Source organism: Rhododendron vialii, chromosome 7a (assembly GCF_030253575.1).
Source record: "Rhododendron vialii isolate Sample 1 chromosome 7a, ASM3025357v1".
Lineage (NCBI taxonomy): Eukaryota > Viridiplantae > Streptophyta > Magnoliopsida > Ericales > Ericaceae > Rhododendron > Rhododendron vialii.
This window is the reverse complement of record NC_080563.1, coordinates 26,458,860-26,476,721: the sequence shown is the minus strand read 5'-3', so window position 1 is coordinate 26,476,721 and position 17,862 is coordinate 26,458,860. Positions and strand designations below refer to the sequence as shown.

At 38.9% G+C, this 17,862-nt stretch overlaps 2 protein-coding genes across 2 annotated transcripts; both read right to left on the bottom strand.

The window, feature by feature from the left end:
• Positions 1–1,180: 1,180 nt before the first annotated feature.
• LOC131333987 (14 kDa proline-rich protein DC2.15-like) lies at positions 1,181–2,262 on the bottom strand. Its single transcript, XM_058368851.1, has one exon. It carries the CDS (start codon positions 1,869–1,871, stop codon positions 1,407–1,409), a length of 465 nt encoding a protein of 154 aa, XP_058224834.1. The 5' UTR covers positions 1,872–2,262; the 3' UTR covers positions 1,181–1,406.
• Positions 2,263–15,512: 13,250 nt separating this feature from the next.
• LOC131332838 (uncharacterized) lies at positions 15,513–17,609 on the bottom strand. The gene is made up of 8 exons (XM_058367146.1): positions 17,583–17,609; positions 17,455–17,511; positions 17,265–17,364; positions 16,807–16,974; positions 16,473–16,534; positions 16,070–16,361; positions 15,850–15,947; positions 15,513–15,753 (listed from the first exon to the last, which is right to left on the bottom strand). Exons 1-7 carry the CDS (start codon positions 17,607–17,609, stop codon positions 15,856–15,858), a joined length of 798 nt encoding a protein of 265 aa, XP_058223129.1. The 3' UTR covers positions 15,513–15,753; positions 15,850–15,855.
• Between the last annotated feature and the right edge of the window lie 253 nt (positions 17,610–17,862).

Genomic DNA, 17,862 nt, shown 5'->3' with positions numbered 1-17,862 from the left:
GCATGGGTCATCTCTTACATAACTCTTATGAGTTGGTGCCGTTCCGCTTTCTTTTTAAACCTTCTTTTTTAAAAAGAAAGTAATTTCAAGCTTAAATATAATGAAAATAAAAAATAATTTTTTAATTTTTTTACACCGTTTAAAAGATCTCAATGAAATCTATCAAACAAAATTCATATTGGTAAAAAAATCATTTGCTTAAACATATAATTTTTGAGTTTGAAATTATCTTCTTTTTCTAAAACTTCCCTTTTTCCGAAACCGGAATGGGGCCTTAACCTTGAAATATTGTACAATTAAAGAGATTATTTTGAGTTGTGCAGGAGCCCAAGCACTCCGGCACCCCCTTCTTTTTCTTTTCTTTTCTGTTTTTTTATAATAGGCATACGGCACCCCCTTCTGCACATATACCAAGTTGACGTGATTTTTATCCTACCATAACCAAGTTACTAAAGTAGTATGGAACTCTGCCAAAAAGATCTTTAATTAAAGTTTTTAAGTGATGCAACTCCAAAATCAAATCCACACTTCTCACGCACAAAAAGAAAAAGATTCATTCACGAAATACTCTTGCCATTTTGCAATAATTAATATTAAATTGAAATTGGTATTTTAGCTTGATTTGGTACTTTTACTCCTATCAATTTAATTACGGTTCACCATAAATTGTGAGTTTCTTTGTGGGCAAGTCGCATTGATGACGAATGTTTACGAGTGAAAGGCAAAAACTTACTGTTTGAATTCCGTGAATACATATGAAATTCCCCTATTTGGTGCAATTCTGCTGGTTTTGTTTTTTCTTCTTTTGAGAATGTGCTGGGTTTTTTTTAAGGTTTCAGAGAGCAGTATTAACGATGCATGTGTACAATTCCAAAAGTTGATAAACAATTTTGCGAAGCGTTTATTTATTTTACTAGCCAATTAATATCGATCGAACTCCTTGACCTGGTGATATTGGGAAAATTAACTACTCCTACTTTTTTCGCACTCAGCAGTGAGGCTTTGACAATCAATCTCTCTACATTTTCGTTTAGTTTGACAAACCTAATTAATAAGAAAAATTAAAAGATGTACGTACGTCATCAATTAATCAAGTATACTTTTGCATTAGTTTCTTGAAATCTACAGTACTAAAAGAGATACTGAATTGTGATAGACAAAACACACACACACTAGTCAATACACAAGACAAGGGGCAGGAGATTTTGCCATGTTCTTTATTACAACAAATCACGCATCACCCTGAATAGTACTAAAACAACAAATCACACATCACCTTGAATAGTACTAAAAAAAATTGCAAAACAGCAAACGACATATTTTAGCAACAAAAAGCTAACAATTAAGTTAACTAAGACCACAATCTTGAACCATTTGGTACTTCAAAATCCACCATTTTTCTTCCATCAACATTGGAACCCTGGAGGAATAGTTTTTTCACATGCACTAAGCAACAAACTAAGCGTCACCGGAACATTTAAGTTAATCCCTAGCACATTGGCCTTAATGGCAGTACAGAGGCACAATGCTGCCTCTAAATCCGCCAATCCTTCAAGCAAAGCACAGCATTTGCTCGAAAGAGGAGTCCCAATAACTAGGTTGACCAGACCTCCTAGAAGGTCAACGCACACCCCAAGCTTCAGTGTGTCTTTAGGGCACTTGGGGGCTGTTGGAGGAGCAATTGGTGGTGGCAGGATGGGGGCAGGGGGTGGCTCAGGCTTGGGGATAGGCGGTGGCTTAGGCATGCATGGGACACAAGCGCTAGTGAATGCGAAGAAGAAGAAGAGAGAGAGAATGAAAATGCATTGAGAGAGGTTGGTGGAAGCCATGGTATAGTAGCTAGGTAGAGTGTAGAAGGGTATTTTGGGCATGGTGCCTTAGTGAAGGGAGTGGGGGGCCTTTTTAAAGGAGAATTGTGAGGTGGGAGTTGGGTGTTGGATCGAGTGGAAGAGAGTGAGAATGGATGATATTTCTTTGGAGCTTTTTGTAAGCTTCTGCCCATGGCCGTGTGCTTAGATCGATAATGTAGATATATACCGCCTAGCAATTTGTTACTACACTTGAGTGTGGAAAGCTAATTTGCAGCAAGGGTTACGGACCTAAGGTTTAGGCAGGCGGCTGGCCTTAGCTCACCCAGTACAATAAGGGGAACGGAAATGCGAATTATGACTCCAAAAATTATGAAAATGTGTGAGGAAAAATTCGAGAGTATTATGAGACCGCAAGATACTCACGAGAAGGAAAATTTCTATGGTACAAAATGCTAGGAGTGTAGCTGAAATGAAGATATTGAAATGGATATATATATATATATACACACACACACACACACACCACGGATCAAGTGAGGGATCCTTCACTTTGTTAAAATGCGGGACTTTCATTTTCCGATCAAATTTTGAAAATCCAAACCGTTCAATGTGTGCAGAACGTGATTTTAAGGGTCCCCGCGAGAAATAAGCAAAAATGACCGGGAAGGGCTTCATCCGGGCAGTTTTTTTTGAATCGTTCAATGAAAACTGCTCGGATGAAGCCCTTCCCGATCATTTTTTTTGCTGATTTTTCGTGGAGACCCTTAAAATCACGTTCTGATCACTTTGAGCGGCTCGGATCATCGAAATTCAATCGGGAAGGGGAGTCCCGCATTTTAATAAAATGCGGCATCTCTCACCGGAACCTGACTGTGTATATATATGTATATATATATATATATATATATATATATATATACACATACATACACACACACACACACACACTTCGTATATAGCAAGGGAGTGTTTCCAGTAATGAATAAGTTGTTGATAAATGTCAAGTTGTTTCCGGTGGTAAATAAGTTATAGATTGGTATATATGTGAGTAAAACAGTTATTGAGAAAGAAGTTGATAAATTGTTAGTTAGTATGAATAACAAGCTACAATGCTATAACTTATTGATTGGTGTGAACGATATGGTAAAAATGACTGCGTTGTTTCCTCAAATTTTTAGTAGAAACACCCCCTAACTAATACTCTGTGAGATAGATATGAAAAATTTTGTGGAATGATAAGGGTAGCACTGAAAAAATATAAGTTGAGAGACAATAGATATAGAGATGGTTTGGACATGTGTATCATTTATCGGTCAATGTGGTGGTTAGGAGAAATGATATGGCTGCGGCAAATGCATGGAACGATGGATGACTAAAATTTCATATCGACAGCTCAAAAAGATCTTATCTTTTCAAATATCACCAAACACAATACTGTTATCAGTGTATTAATCTGAACCAGCAAGTCACTTCGAGAAACTTCCTTGACTGACATGTCACGCCCTCAATTTTCAACATAATTAATAATGACTTCTAATAAAGAAAATCTCTCAAATACACGCTACTATATGTACCCCAAAAGATACTTCATTCCCAGAATTTGCAAATTAAGTTCAAAGGTTACATTCTCGACTCGACGGCCCAAAGTAACATAATAATTATACTAAAGGAATGAGTTAAGAGTTTACAATTATCCATAGTCAAAACAAAAATGATGATTGAAATTACAATTACATCTAGAAAGGGGTTTTACAAAAAGATGCTAAAATAATTTCCCATGTTAGTTTTCAAAAGAATGATCAACCATGCACTCCATGCATGTCATGTCAATGCCCCTGCGGTGTACCTGAAAATAATAATAGGGTTGAGCAAACACGCGCCCAGTAAAGAATTCTAATCTAATATTATATGTCAATGAGATGATCATGCACCAATAGGAAGATATATGGATAAGAGATCATGAATTCAACGAATCAATGAGCATACGAAACGACAAACTGAAAATGAAACAATCAACTAGTTCTCCGTCACATTTAAGGTGTCTCGTGTTTCATAGTTAATAATTCTTTTGTTCCAAGTGCACATTCCGGGTATTTGGGACCCCGTTCATCCCCTGCCGGTCATCATACCAATAGGTGGACCCGTTCATTCACTACTGGTCATCGCACCAATAGGTGGACCCGTTCATTCCCTGCCAATCATCACACCAATTGGTGGACCCGTTCATTCCGGGTATTTAGAACCCTGTTCATCCCCTGCCGGTCACCACGCCAATTGACGGACCCGTTCAAGTTTCCTTAAGCCATTTCATCACTCATGTCATCGATTCTTATTACGTCACTAAGTCATGAAGTTCACAACTTGCATTCGGTGTTCGTCTGCTCCATTTCAATCATATTTCTCACATAAAGTGTCTTAAGTTCTCGGTTTGGCATTTGGCAATCATATACATCAAGCTATCGTCATACTTCCCTGTTAAATGTAAATTGACGTCCTTGAACTCATAAAGATACATACCATCACTTATGAAAACGAACCACGACATTAGAATATGAGAACAAGAGTTTTTACAAAAATCTGCAGTGGCTACGGGTAGGACCAAAAACGGACTACGGATAGCAGAACAAATGTTTAGTTTCTGATCAGTGGCAATGGGTAGGACCAAAAACGAACTACAGGTAGCGCCTGGAAATTTCAGCACGATACACAATTTTCAAGGACCAACAATACACTTCAAAATAATGATCAAACCTGAGATTTAGGCACAAATTCAACTCATCAACGCATAGAACAAGTAAGAAATCCCTACCTCGAGTCAAAGATTGAAACCCACTCGGCTTGAGCAAGCCCTAGGTCTACAAAGGTTGAAACCGAGCAAGATACGCCTCCTTTGAGCTTGAATGAACGAAACCCGATGTTTAGAACACTTGAGGATGTCGATTTTGTGGAGGGTTTGGATGGATATGGAGTGGTGGAGTGAGAGAGAGAGAGAGAGAGAGAGAGAGAGAGAGAGAGAGAAAGAAAAACGTTAGGGAGAAAGAGAAGGGTGTGTGTGTGTTATACATGCACTCCCCTATATAAACCACTACATAAGCAAATTACACAATTACCCCTTCCACTAATAATGTCACCACATTAACCCCGCACCAAATAAGCACCACACCTTTCACATTAAATCCGTAATTTAATATTTACTAAACATAGGAATTATTGTTATTAAAAAAAATACGGGTCGCTACAGACACGCACCTACTTTAGCACGGCCTCTGTAGTGGTTTTCCGGTGACTGTGAAGAGTGTTTTAGGATCGTCTCAACCAAAGAGTCATGGTCCTGTGGTTGGATTTAGGTTTTATGTTGGTGCTATGATTCAGAAGGGGCTTAGGGGATCGCGATTTGGGCTTTTCATCAATCGTGCCATTTCAATTTTGTCCTCATTAGTTCCTTTGTTCATAGGAGGCGTTGGCTACAGGTTTGGATCATTCTGCTTACTGGATTTCGTTTTGGTTGCCTGATTTTTTTGATTGGTGGTTCTGGCTGGTTATCAGAGTGATCTGTGTTGCTGTGTATTTCCCGTTTGGTGTTTCTAGCCGTCTACTATTCTGCTTAGTAATTTTGTTGAGTCGCTTGTAATTTCTGTTTGGTAGTCTTGTAGTCGTTGTGAATATAGTTTCTTTAGTTGTTCAGCATTAGCTTTGGTTCCTAGTTCTCAGTTTGTCGCATCTTATGGTCCTGTTTTGATTAAGATTTCGGTTTGATTTGCTTTTGTGTTCTATTGTTGTTGGTGTGTTTATTCTATCATCTACTTAGTGAGTTTGTGCCTAGTCTTCTTGTTTGTGTTTTCGTTCCATTTTCTATCATGGTAATTAAGGGTTTTAGATTGAAGTTGGGCTCTCACAAGGGTTCTCCTTCTACTTTGAAGTGCCTTTCCAAGGATGCCAAGGGTAAGCTTGCTCATTCCCAAGATATGGCTTCTAATTTATGGGTTTCTGCATGGGTTTCTGCATCATTTCATCGGAAACAGGCTCTTGCCATGGATATGGCATTAAATGATTCTGATTTGAGTTGGATTTCCGATTGGCACTTTGCTAAATCCCAAGAGGTTGTACAAGCTAAGTTCCGTGAGATCTTTGATCCAAGATATGAGCCGTGGGAAGAGGTGCATGAGGATTTCGACTAGTTGGAAATAGATGATATGGAGGTTAACTTGCAGTCTAGCACTAGATTGGAAGGTGAGGCAGCTATAGTGGCAAACGCCTTATGTGAGGAGGGTAATTCTAGCACTACTGCCCCGACTTCTTAGCTTCTCCATCGCCCTTTTTCAGCTAGGTCTGGTCCAGCTGGTGAGCGCTCCACTTTCAATGAGTTGAGGCCACGCCAGAAAAAGGTCATTATGGGAAAAGACTTCCTTCTTGTTAATCGTGATGGTATTCAAGATTTTGGTGCTGGTAAAAAGTTTGGTTTCTTTCATGTTCCTAGTCTGTCGGCTGTGGAGGTTAGAGTTAAAGTGATGTATCGCCCTTCACATGTTGACTACATTTAGCTGCCTGTACCTCAAGCAACAGAACTTCAGGTTAAGGATCGTGGTAGTTCTATGAATGTCTCGCCAGCACCTCTTGTTTGTCCTTAGGAGAAGGATGCTCCATACATTTTGGCCAGTAGTGAGTCTCCTGCTCCAATTACTACTCCTACGCTTGATCATGTGGAAAATGTTTTGGGAACTAGGAATTTGCGTTCTAAGAGAGTTGTGGCTCTTTGGCGGCATAGGGTGGAGGATAGTGATCATTTGGCCATTCTACATTATGATAAGCGGAAACGGATGTGCATGGTCCACCAAAAGGCCCATTGTGATAATGGCAAGACCTTTCACTTTTACGCTCGAGCTAAGCGCAAACGAGATTGGATTATAGAGGATAGTTGTAACGACCCTCACTTTTTTTGTGTTCCTCAGCGTCGAGCTATCCATTGATTATCTCCACCTCTTGTGCTTTTCAGTTTGTTTGATTGAAGGTGATATTGATGGTGAGTTTTGTAATAGCGACAAATTGTGGTTTGTGTGGTGTTGTGAGAGAGCTTTTATTTGCCTTGTGGCTCAGTTGTTGTGTTGGGTTTTGTTGTATGTTGGGTTTTTTCATTCCGCTTTCTGTCTTATATGGGATGCTAAGTGGATATGCACTATATTGACTTCATATTATGTATAAATGGGATTATATTGTCCATCAAAAAAAATACAGTTGATTCATCCTGGGAATTTTTAGGCCGTCCCCAAAAATTAGATTCGGACCTAATTTAGTCTTGCACAATTTTTGCATTTTTTACTCCAACCATGTCCCTTCCTTCGTCACGCGCATCAGCACACAGAACTAGAGAGCATCTAGTATAGGAAAATTATCCAATGCTCCATGAGCATTGGTGCACCATTAAAACAATGTTTAAACAATAATTGTAACGACCCTGAATTTTGGTCAATAAAAATTTCGTTAAAAATTTAAATTTTATTTAATTTACTTATTTTCTTTTGAGTGGCTATATGTTTTCTTGTAAATTTCGTTGTAGTTAGATTTTGATCTCGACTAGAAACCCTACGTGACCAATTTAGTTAATTTCCAACCGACTACTTGGAGGAACCGAGCAACCAACTTACCTAGTTACTAGTTGGACCTTTTGAAACCCTTGGACCTTTTGAACCTTTGCCTTTACCCTTTGGTCCATAATGGTTAGGGTAATTTTTATCCATTGGACAATAGGCTTTCCTTTAAAATATTTTGATAAGTACAAAGATATAATATTTTAATGGTTTATAAAAACATGTGCTAGTACTTATATGCATTATTTATTGGGGATTCTCCCACCCCTCCATTATCCATTGGATAATAACCACAAGGGTAATTTTTGTCCATTGGATAATAAACTTTTTATAAAAAGTACATGTAGTCTTTTCAAAATTTTATTTTAAAGGTACTTGTACTCTTTTAACCAATGGTTATTAACCGCAAGGGAAATTATTATCCATTGGGTAATAACCGTTAGGAAAGTTAGTGACCATTGGATAATAGAGACTTTTGACCAAATAAAGTACCGATGTGACTAGGGAATCTTTCAATAAAGTTGATGTGACTAGTTAACCTTTTTCAACCCTAGAAATTACTTATTTATTTCTTTTTATTAATTTGGTTTTATTCTTTGTCCATTGGACAATAAAAGTTAGGGGAACTATTATCCATTGGATAATAGAAACCCAATTCTTTATATTAAAGGGGTTTTGAGCAAAGTACTTGAATAGACTTTTATATTTATTTTGAAAAGTACTTTTGATTATTTTTTCTAAATAAAAGTACCCTAGTAACTATTGTCCATTGGACAATGATTGTTAGGGTAATCTTTACCCATTGGACAAAAGCTTTTCCTTTATTATATTTGGCTAAGTACATATATATAAACACATGGGTAAATTTCAAAAAGGACATGTAGTCTTTTAAAAGACTTAAATTATAATTTAAAGTACTCGTACCTTATTATCCATTGGACGATAACCGTTAGGGGATTTATTATCCATTGGGTAATAGATTTATTCTTTCACCAAGTACATGGGTTTATTAAATTAATCTTTTTTCTTAAAACCCCATGTGATGAAGTACCCATATTTTATTATGTAGCCTTTAAGCCTAATATTCTCCTAAGTACCTTTTTATTATTTTGTATTGGGATTTTTTACCCAATTGGATTTATTTATTGGGGACTTGATCTTTCTAGATTACAAAGTACTCTAGTTTATTTATTTAATCAACATGTGCCTAAATTGGATTTCTTTAATAGGATTTGGATTTGGAAAATCTTGTACCTTTGTACTTTTCTTATTCTTTCTTGCATTTATATTTATATATATATATATATATATATATATATATATATATATATATATATATATATATATATACATGTGTGTGTAGTGTACTAGGGAGAGAGAGAGGGAGAGAGAGAGAGAGAGAGAGAGAGAGAGAGAGAGAGAGAGAGAGAGAGAGAGAGGAGGAAGGAGAGTAGAAGATAGGATTGTACTTCCTTGATCTTTCTCATCTTTTCAAAATCCTTGGTGAATCTTTCTCCTAACCAAACTTAACTCCCATTTGTACTTCTAGGATTTGTTCAAAGACAAATCTTGTACCTTTGTCTCCAAATCTTCCAACCAAATCTCCCATAATCCCATCCAAGGACAAGTCTTAGCCATGCAAGCCTAGGGTTAGACTTTGATCTTTCAAAGATTGCTTGCCATGTGTCAAAATTTGAGGTAGAGAGAGAGAGGGGGGGGGGGGGGGGGGGCGGCCATGAGAGGGAGGAGAGGGCCAAGGTTGTGCCTATAAATAGAGTCCTTCCCATGCCATTTGAACTCACACCTTCACCTAGCAACTTCTCTCTCTAGAAAAATTGTATTCTTTCTTTGATTCTTGTTAGTTCTTCCTTTGTTCTTGAGTAGTTCTTGAGTTCTTCAAGAAACTCAACCTAGGCCGCCACTAAACCGCCACTTGACCACCCTTCGATCCAAAAGTAGTAGTAGTGATAGTCAAGTAGAAGTTTCGAGAGAAACCTTTCTCTTTCGAAGCTACCGGAGACCACCGTAGGAAGTTACTCCGTCCGACCACCGACGTACTTTCCGTAGCCGACTACCGCCAAGAAGTAAGGTAGAGTCCCTCGTCCACTAACTCAACGTATAACGTAGAACTGTATGTTGGAAAGTATAATGTAGAACCCCTTGACCCTAACTCTACGTATAGAACTGTATGATAGAAAGTAGGTTATCTTTATTTACGTACTTATCGTTTGTTTAGAAATATTGTATTTCGATCTTTAAGATGTTTATGAGTATGCGTATATGATTGCTTGTATTACTTGTGGTATGTGATAAAGCATAAGTGATTTCACTCCAAAGACGTCCGTACATGTGGCGTTGTGCTTTGAATAAAGCATAAGTGATACACTCCAAAGGCGTCCGTATATGTGGCGTTATGCTATAAGTAGTGATTGAGCGTGTTAAAGTAATATAGAATTGGATGATCTTGTTAGAAAGATTCATGTCCTACCGCGGAGTCTTTGAATGTAAACGAGACACGAGACACGAGAACCGAGAAAGTAGAAACATGACACCTAGGGTGTGGTTAATTAAAAGAAATGTTTTCCGAGGAAGGAAATATTTTTGAAACAACATAATGACTGGTTTTGGGTGACATTATGTGAGTTGTGTGCGTGTGTAAAAGAGACATTTGAAAAGTTTTTTTTGAAATGTTTTGAAAACCGCAACGTGGCCGGACTTGGTAGCCCGTTGTGTGTATGAAAACTCGTAATGTGGCCGGACTTGGTAGCCCATTGCGTGGATTGTGAAAACCACAATGTGGCCGGACGTGGTAGCCCATTGTGTGGTGTGTGTTTTGTGTGTGTTCCAATGGGATCCGGGAAAAACGGAACCATTGTGAGGTTGTGTGCCAATGGGAACCCGGCGCGGCGGAACCATTGTGAGGATACTCGGGAACCCGGCGCGGCGGAACCGAGGTTGGGTGTGTATGCTTGGTTATCCGCGGTACGGAGCCAATGCAAATATTTTTGTGTGCCAATGGGAACCCGGCGCGGCGGAACCATTGTGAGGATACTCGGGAACCCGGCGCGGCGGAACCGAGGTTGGGTGTGTATGCTTGGTTATCCGCGGTACGGAGCCAATGCAAATATTTTTGTGTGCCAATGGGAACCCGGCGTGGCGGAACCATTGTGAGGATACTCGGGAACCCGGCGCGGCGGAACCGAGGTTGGGTGTGTATGCTTGGTCATCCGCGGTACGGAGCCAATGCAAATATTTTTGTGTGCCAATGGGAACCCGGCGCGGCGGAACCATTGTGAGGATACTCGGGAACCCGGCGCGGCGGAACCGAGGTTGGGTGTGTATGCTTGGTCATCCGCGGTACGGAGCCAATGCAAATATTTTTTTTTGTGCCAATGGGAACCCGGCGCGGCGGAACCATTGTGAGGATACTTGGGAACCCGGCGCGGCGGAACCAAGGTTGGGTGTGTATGCTTGGTTATCCGCGGTACGGAGCCAATGCAAATATTTTTGTGTGCCAATGGGAACCCGGCGCGGCGGAACCATTGTGAGGATACTTGGGAACCCGGCGCGGCGGAACCAAGGTTGGGTGTGTAGCTTGGTTATCCGCGGTACGGAGCCAATGCAAATGATTTTGAAAGTGTGTGGCTTGGTTATCTGCGGTACGGAGCCAATGCTAATGATTTTAAAAAGGTTGGGTGTGTAGCTTGGTTATCCGCGGTACGGAGCCAATATCTTTGTGTTAAACAAATGGTTTTTGAAAGGTTGTTTTGTAAATGAAAATGTTGACACGGTCTACGATGAGTCGCGTAGGAGAAACTCTGAAATCTTGGACACCAACGATAGTTGATTAACGAATGTGGATGTGTCATTGATTAAACTGTGTTTATACTTATCATGTGGAAATTGATGTGTTATTTCCTATTGTTTGTAAGTATGGGTTAGCAGGTATGGGATTACTCTGCTGAGCTTTGTAGCTCACGGTGTTGCCTTTTTGGTGACCCTGACATATTATATCGGTGGTGACGCTGGTATAATGTGTCAGATTTTGTAGATGATCAGGGTAAGCAGATCACCGTGGAGGCTTTGGAGCTGAGGAGCTGGCAAGAATAGAGGAGCTGAGGAGCTGTAGTTAGGAACCTTAGAACCCCTTCATTTGTGTAAAATATTGAACTCTTGTGAGAGTATTTGTTGTAATAAGAGCCAGACTCCATTTGATGTTATCAATAAAATGTCCTTTTAACGTACCCAAAATTCAGGGCGTTATAGATTTTATCAATAAATTGTCTTCTTAACGTACCCAAAATTCGAGGCGTTACAATAATGATATAGGTACCGATCGGCCGAGGAGGGAAATCGTACCGACGGCCGTGCCCGGCCGTCTTCGGCCACTGGACGGTCGATCCGAGCATACGAAAAAGGAGTGTTCGCATCAAGCATCCTACACACCTCAGATGCCGTTGATTCCCGCGTAAGGCCCCTCGATTTTTTTTTTTATAGAATTTTTGGATGGCTCGGATCGGCCGTCAGATGGCCGGAAATGGCCCGGCGCGGCCGTCGGTACGATTTCCCATCTCGGCTAGTCGGAACTCATAGTAGTACTCATGTTTAAATTTTACAAAGTCATATGTTTTGTTATAGATATTCATGTTTTTTTTAAATTACATTTTTGGAACCTACTTGACGATATCTACTAAATAAGATTCATATTGAATATGAAATTATGTAAGATTAAAAAAATATCATTTGCTATGAAAACTGTCTATGAGAACTGTTTCTATGAAAACTGTCTATGAGACTGGCTATGAGAACAGTTCGCATATGCAGTTCACATAGTCTACCGCACAGTTTACATAGCCCACCACATAGTTTACATAGCCTCATGATACACTAAAATAAACAATTAGCACATGCAATTCTCATAGACCACCGCACAATTTACATAGTCTCACTACACACTAAAATAAATAGTTCGCATATTCAGTTCTCATAACCCACCGTACAGTTCACATAGCCTCACGACACACTAAAATAAACAATTCACACATGCAGTTCTCATAGCCCACCACACAGTTCACATAGTCTTACAACACACTAAAATAAATAATTCGCATATGGAGTTCTCATAGCCCACAGCACAATTCACATAGCTTTACCATAGATTAAAATAAGCAGTTCTCATAGCCCACCGCACAGTTCACATATCCTCACAACATACTAAAATAAACAGTTCTCATAGTCCACCCACTACGCCAAAAATTGCCTTTGCCGGCGGTTTTTTTACCGGCGGTAATAAAACCGTCGGAAAAGAGACCTATTACCGGCGGTAATGACAAACCGCCGCAAAAGGTAATTATAAACGCCGTTTATTAACGGCATTAGTAAAACCGCCGGTAAAAGTAACTATTACCGGTGGTAATGTAAAACCGCCGGTAAAAGTAACTATTAACGGCGGTAAGCAAAAACTGCCGGTAATAATACATTATAATATAAATATTATTATTTTTCTAATAAAACACATAATTTTGTGTAGCTTAGTGGGTAAGTGCTCGGGTATTAATCAACGGGTCGTGGGTTCGAATCTCGGCAATGTCATTTTTTTTCCGAAACTATTAGCGGCGGTACAAAAACCGCCGTTAATAGTCTGAAACCTTTACCGGCGGTAATTTACCGCCGTTTTTGTATTCCCGACAATTGTTTTGCCGACGAAACTTTTACCGGCGGTAATTTATTTTTACCGGCGGTAATGTACTTTTACCGGCGGTTTTGAGACTATTACCGGCAGTTTTTTAATGCCGCTAATGGAAAAAAATGGCGTAGTGACCTCAATGTTCACATAGCTTCACGACACACTAAAATAAATAATTCGCATATGCAATTCTCATATCCCACTGCACAGTTCACATAACCTCACGACACACTAAAATAAACAATTCACATATGCAGTTCTCATAGCTCACCGCACAGTTCACATAGTCTTACAACACACTAAAATAAATAATTCGCATATGGAGTTCTCATAGCCCATCGCACAGTTCACATAGCCTTACCGTAGACTAAAATAAGCAGTTCTCATAGCCCATAGCCCACCACACAGTTCACATATCCTTACGACACACTAAAATAAATAGTTCTCATAGCCCACCACAAAGTTCGCATAGTCTTACAACACACTAAAATAAATAATTCGCATATGCAGTTCTCATAGCCCACCGCATAGTTCACATAGCTTCACGACACACTAAAATATACAATTCGCATATGCAGTTCTCATAACCCCCGCACAGTTTACATAGTCTTACCACACACTAAAATAAACAATTCGCATATGGAGTTCTCATAGCCCACAACATAGTTCACAAGCCTCACCACACACTAAAATAAACAGTTCGCATATGGAGTTCTCATAGCCCACAACATAGTTCACATAACCTCACCACATACTAAAATAAACAGTTCTCATATACAGTTCTCATAGAAAAATGCACAGTTCTCATAAAAAATACACATACGAATAAAATTAAACAAAAGTAGAAAAAAAAAGTAATCAAAATCAAATATGAGAGGTTGAAATACATAAATCTGACATTTAACAAAAAAAATCTACAAAACTCGAGTGGATGGTTCGGCATTCAATAAAAGAATTGACTGACATTCAACAAAAAAATCTAATCAACTAAGATTTCTAATCGACTGCCACTAGAACAAACCTTGGTAGGAGTATTACTAGGTGCGTGGTAACGTGCAAAGCACGTTATTCATGCCCGTTGTGCAGATGGGTTAAGATTTTCCTTGAAATTGTGGATTTTGTTGATGATAGTGAAGGTTATATGGATAAATTTGGTCAAGTATATGAAAGGCAGCTTAGGGTTGGTTTGATTAATGGTTACAAAAGGGCTCAAAAAATTAGATTGTAACAAGCCTTTTAATTCAACAGCTTGGTATGTAGAATGTTAGGTTAGGTGGAGGAAAAATGGCAGTGTAATAGCCTGTGATTTGTTACAGATTTTTTTTCGTGAATGCTAGAGTAAGGAGCAAAAGTGTTGAGGACTACTGTTATGCAATCATCTGTATTCAGCATTAGGTATATGAGAAAGAGAAGAGAAGAGGGATAAATTAATCTTCTTTCCAGAAAAACTGCTTTTTATTCTCCAGAGAGAAGAGAAGAGGGATAAATTAATCTTCTTTCCAGAAAAACAATACAATCTAGTAGAGAGTTCTATATCAAAACTGGTTCTTACTAAAAAGCAGTGGGATAGAGTAAGGTCTTTGATCAAGCATTCATTGATTAGTACGACTTTGTAATTACTAAAGGATGCTTAGCATATTTTCACAATAAATTCAATACTGCAAAGGTGAGAAATCATACTATCCTAATTTAAGACTGGCTCAATCTATAATGATAAGGACAAATAAAATTTTTTTTGTCGAGTTGCCAAATTTGTGTGAGATCAGTACCACTTTCCGTAGAAAACATACAATTAGCTTAGCTAATTTCTCATACTATCCTAATCTAAGACTGGCTCAATCTGTAATGACAAGGACAAATAGAATTTTCTTTGTGGAGTTGCTAAATTTGTACGAGATCAGTACCACTTTCCATAGAAAACATACAATTAGCTTAGCTAAATCCACCAGCAGTATATAATCCCAAAAGTGGACATATATTAATACACTTGTACGAAAACAGTAGAGTTCATCCACACAAAGCAACTTAATTTGTCATATTGCTAGCTAATTACACAAGAAAACGAAATACATAGCTAAGGCAATGTATCAGAAGCTGCTAGTAGCAATTTGCTATTACAAATTCAAGTCCAAACAGAAGCACACAAGGTAACCAGTAGTGGTAGATGTCCCCAAAAAAAGGCATAGTCATGGACACAGATTGTTCATCCATCTTTTGATAATATCCAAAAACCACCAAACATAAACTTTTAACTAAACTGAGTCGTAGATCCTCGCGCTACCATTTCCACCATCGAGGAAGACAACTGTAATCTGAAAACCATCAGTACTTGATCTGCCCAAAAACACATACTGGTGCAGACATTCTTCAGCTGTGTCTTCATAATATCTCAAAACGACCAGAGATTAACTTAAAGCTAAAGCCAATCATAAATCCTTTCCCTATCGTTTCCAGCATCAAGAATGACAACTCTAACCTCAAGGTTTGGCAGCATAGTGATGAAGAGATAATCATAGAGCTGAAGCTGCAAAGCATTCAAGAAAAGATTGAACATAGCAGCATTCAGATATCCACTGTCAACAGATATCGTCCAAGTTCTATTTCCCATCCGAACTGAAATACTCTGCAAGTTTAGGTCTTCAAGCACAGGTTCAAGCCTCGTTTGGAATTCCTGCATCATAAATAGATTTTGTAAAATTAGGAAGCTGATAGTACATCAAATAAAACTGACCCATAACTATAGAAAACTGAGCAAGCTCAATGATACCTGCAGCTAATTCACTTCTGGGATGCAGCAATAACCTGACTTTATGAGCCGTAAATTACGTAGGATTGTTGACGGTGAACAAGCAGTTATGAGATTACCTAAAGTTATCAATGCTACTATTAATTGTAAGTTGAACAAACTAATAAATCATAGCTAGATACTTTTTAAAAAATAATGATAATGAGCTTTAGAAGATTCTGGTATTTTTCAGATAAGTTACCTTGAACAGAGTGGAATTCACGCCAATGTTCATTTACTAACATTGTCCAGTTATATGACACTTCAATATCATTTTCATCAAGGATTATCACATTGAAAACCCACTTCCGTTCACACATTAAAATAAGCTTATAGTTAGATGCGATGCCATGGGTTGTACGAAACTCACGCCAACCATTCCGCATCACAGTATCCACAACTTGAATAGGCCAAGCCTTAGACCCATGTCTTAACAAAATCCAAGTGCTTCTAGCAATCCCTTCGAAAGAACTCCATAAACTTTGGGGTAGCAGCTATGCAAGATGGAGAAGTATATTTTCAGTAATTAACAATATAGGAATACTAACATATAAATCACAGAACAGCAATTGAAGTAATCATAATCATCAATTAAATGGACAAACCATGGTAGGAGCAAACACAAGGAGTTGTGAGATACGCTTAATATACCAGCATCGGTCAACATCTACAAAATACAAAATACAAAAGACTATTAAAATCAAAACCAATAGAAATTTAAACCGCTGTCAACTAATTGGCATACACTATAATCCGATGAATATATCAACAAAAAGTGAAGATATTAAATATATTCAAGTAAAGAAATACCTTGAGGGCTATAGCGTAGGAATGAATTATGCACGAGAGCATCCAACCATTTGACTAAATCATCACGTACAGCTCATATCAAATTATCACCCAAACCCAATACATCTCTATATTCGCGCACAAACATACTATAAGCTTTATACCCCAGCTGTCCACCATGTCGATACCTTCCAACAACAGCAATCACCCTTTGGCCACGAATAGGTAGAAGACAGTAAAACCCTCCATGTAGAGTTTGAGGATTCCGATGCTTTACATGCACCCAACGGCGAAATGGAACAGGAACAACCATCCCACCTGCAGAGAACAACACATGCAACGACCAAAAAGCTTGACTATGGCCAAATAACTCTAGCACAAATAGCTTTACACAGGGAAATCAAACGCTGAACCTGCAGAGATCAAACACTCAACATGCAGGTGCGAGGTAATGGGTAATTTTTCGTTTTTGATTTTGTGGATCAGATTAGTGGGCCTTATGTCTTAATTTGAAATATATAATCCTCTACTCTATAATAAGGAGCAAAATTCGCGTTGCTAAATTAGTCCAAATGCAGAAAACAACACATGCAGCAACCAAAAAGAACAGGGCAACGAGCAACGAGAATTTGTGTTGCTAAATTGGTCCAAATGCAGAAAAGAACACATGCAGCAACCAAAAAGAACAGAGCAATGACCTAAATTGGCCTGCATTCACAATCAGAAATGACAAATTAGGCAATCAGAAAACAACACAGGCAGCGACCAAAAAGGTTGAATATGGCCAAATAACTCTACCGGCCAAATAATAACTCTACCACAAATAACTCTACACAGGGAAATCAAACACTCAACCTGCAGAGATCAAACACTCAACATGTAGAAATCAAAGACAGAGGTTTTGGCAGCTGGTGTTTCGGGTTTACGCCATTTGTTTCTTGAATTTTTGCCATTTCTTCGGTCGTTCCGGTCCCGTTGGTGCGAGGTAATGGCTAATTTCTCGTTTTTGATTTTGTGGATCGGATTAGTGGGCTGCGTGGCGGTGAGAACTGAGCTGGTGGGTTGCATGGCAGAAAGGTGCGGTTTTGCTTGTTTAGTGGGCTGCGTGGCAGTGAGCAGGAGTATTAGTGATCTCATAAACTGAGGTTTTGCTTCTTCAGTGGGCTGCGTGGCAGTGAGCAGGAGTAGGTTAGTGGGCTGCATGGC

Excerpts from the sequence above, each read along its gene's own strand:
- LOC131333987 (XM_058368851.1), bottom strand. The coding sequence starts at position 1,871 with ATGCCCAAAATACCCTTCTACACTCTACCTAGCTACTATACCATGGCT.
- LOC131332838 (XM_058367146.1), bottom strand. The coding sequence starts at position 17,609 with ATGGCAAAAATTCAAGAAACAAATGGC. Across the intron at positions 17,365-17,454 it reads GTAGAGTTATTATTTGGCCG|GCCAATTTAGGTCATTGCTC; the intron begins GTAGAGTTATTT and ends TTGTGAATGCAG. Across the intron at positions 16,975-17,264 it reads TTCTCGTTGCTCGTTGCCCT|GTGGGATGGTTGTTCCTGTT; the intron begins GTTCTTTTTGGT and ends TGTTCTCTGCAG.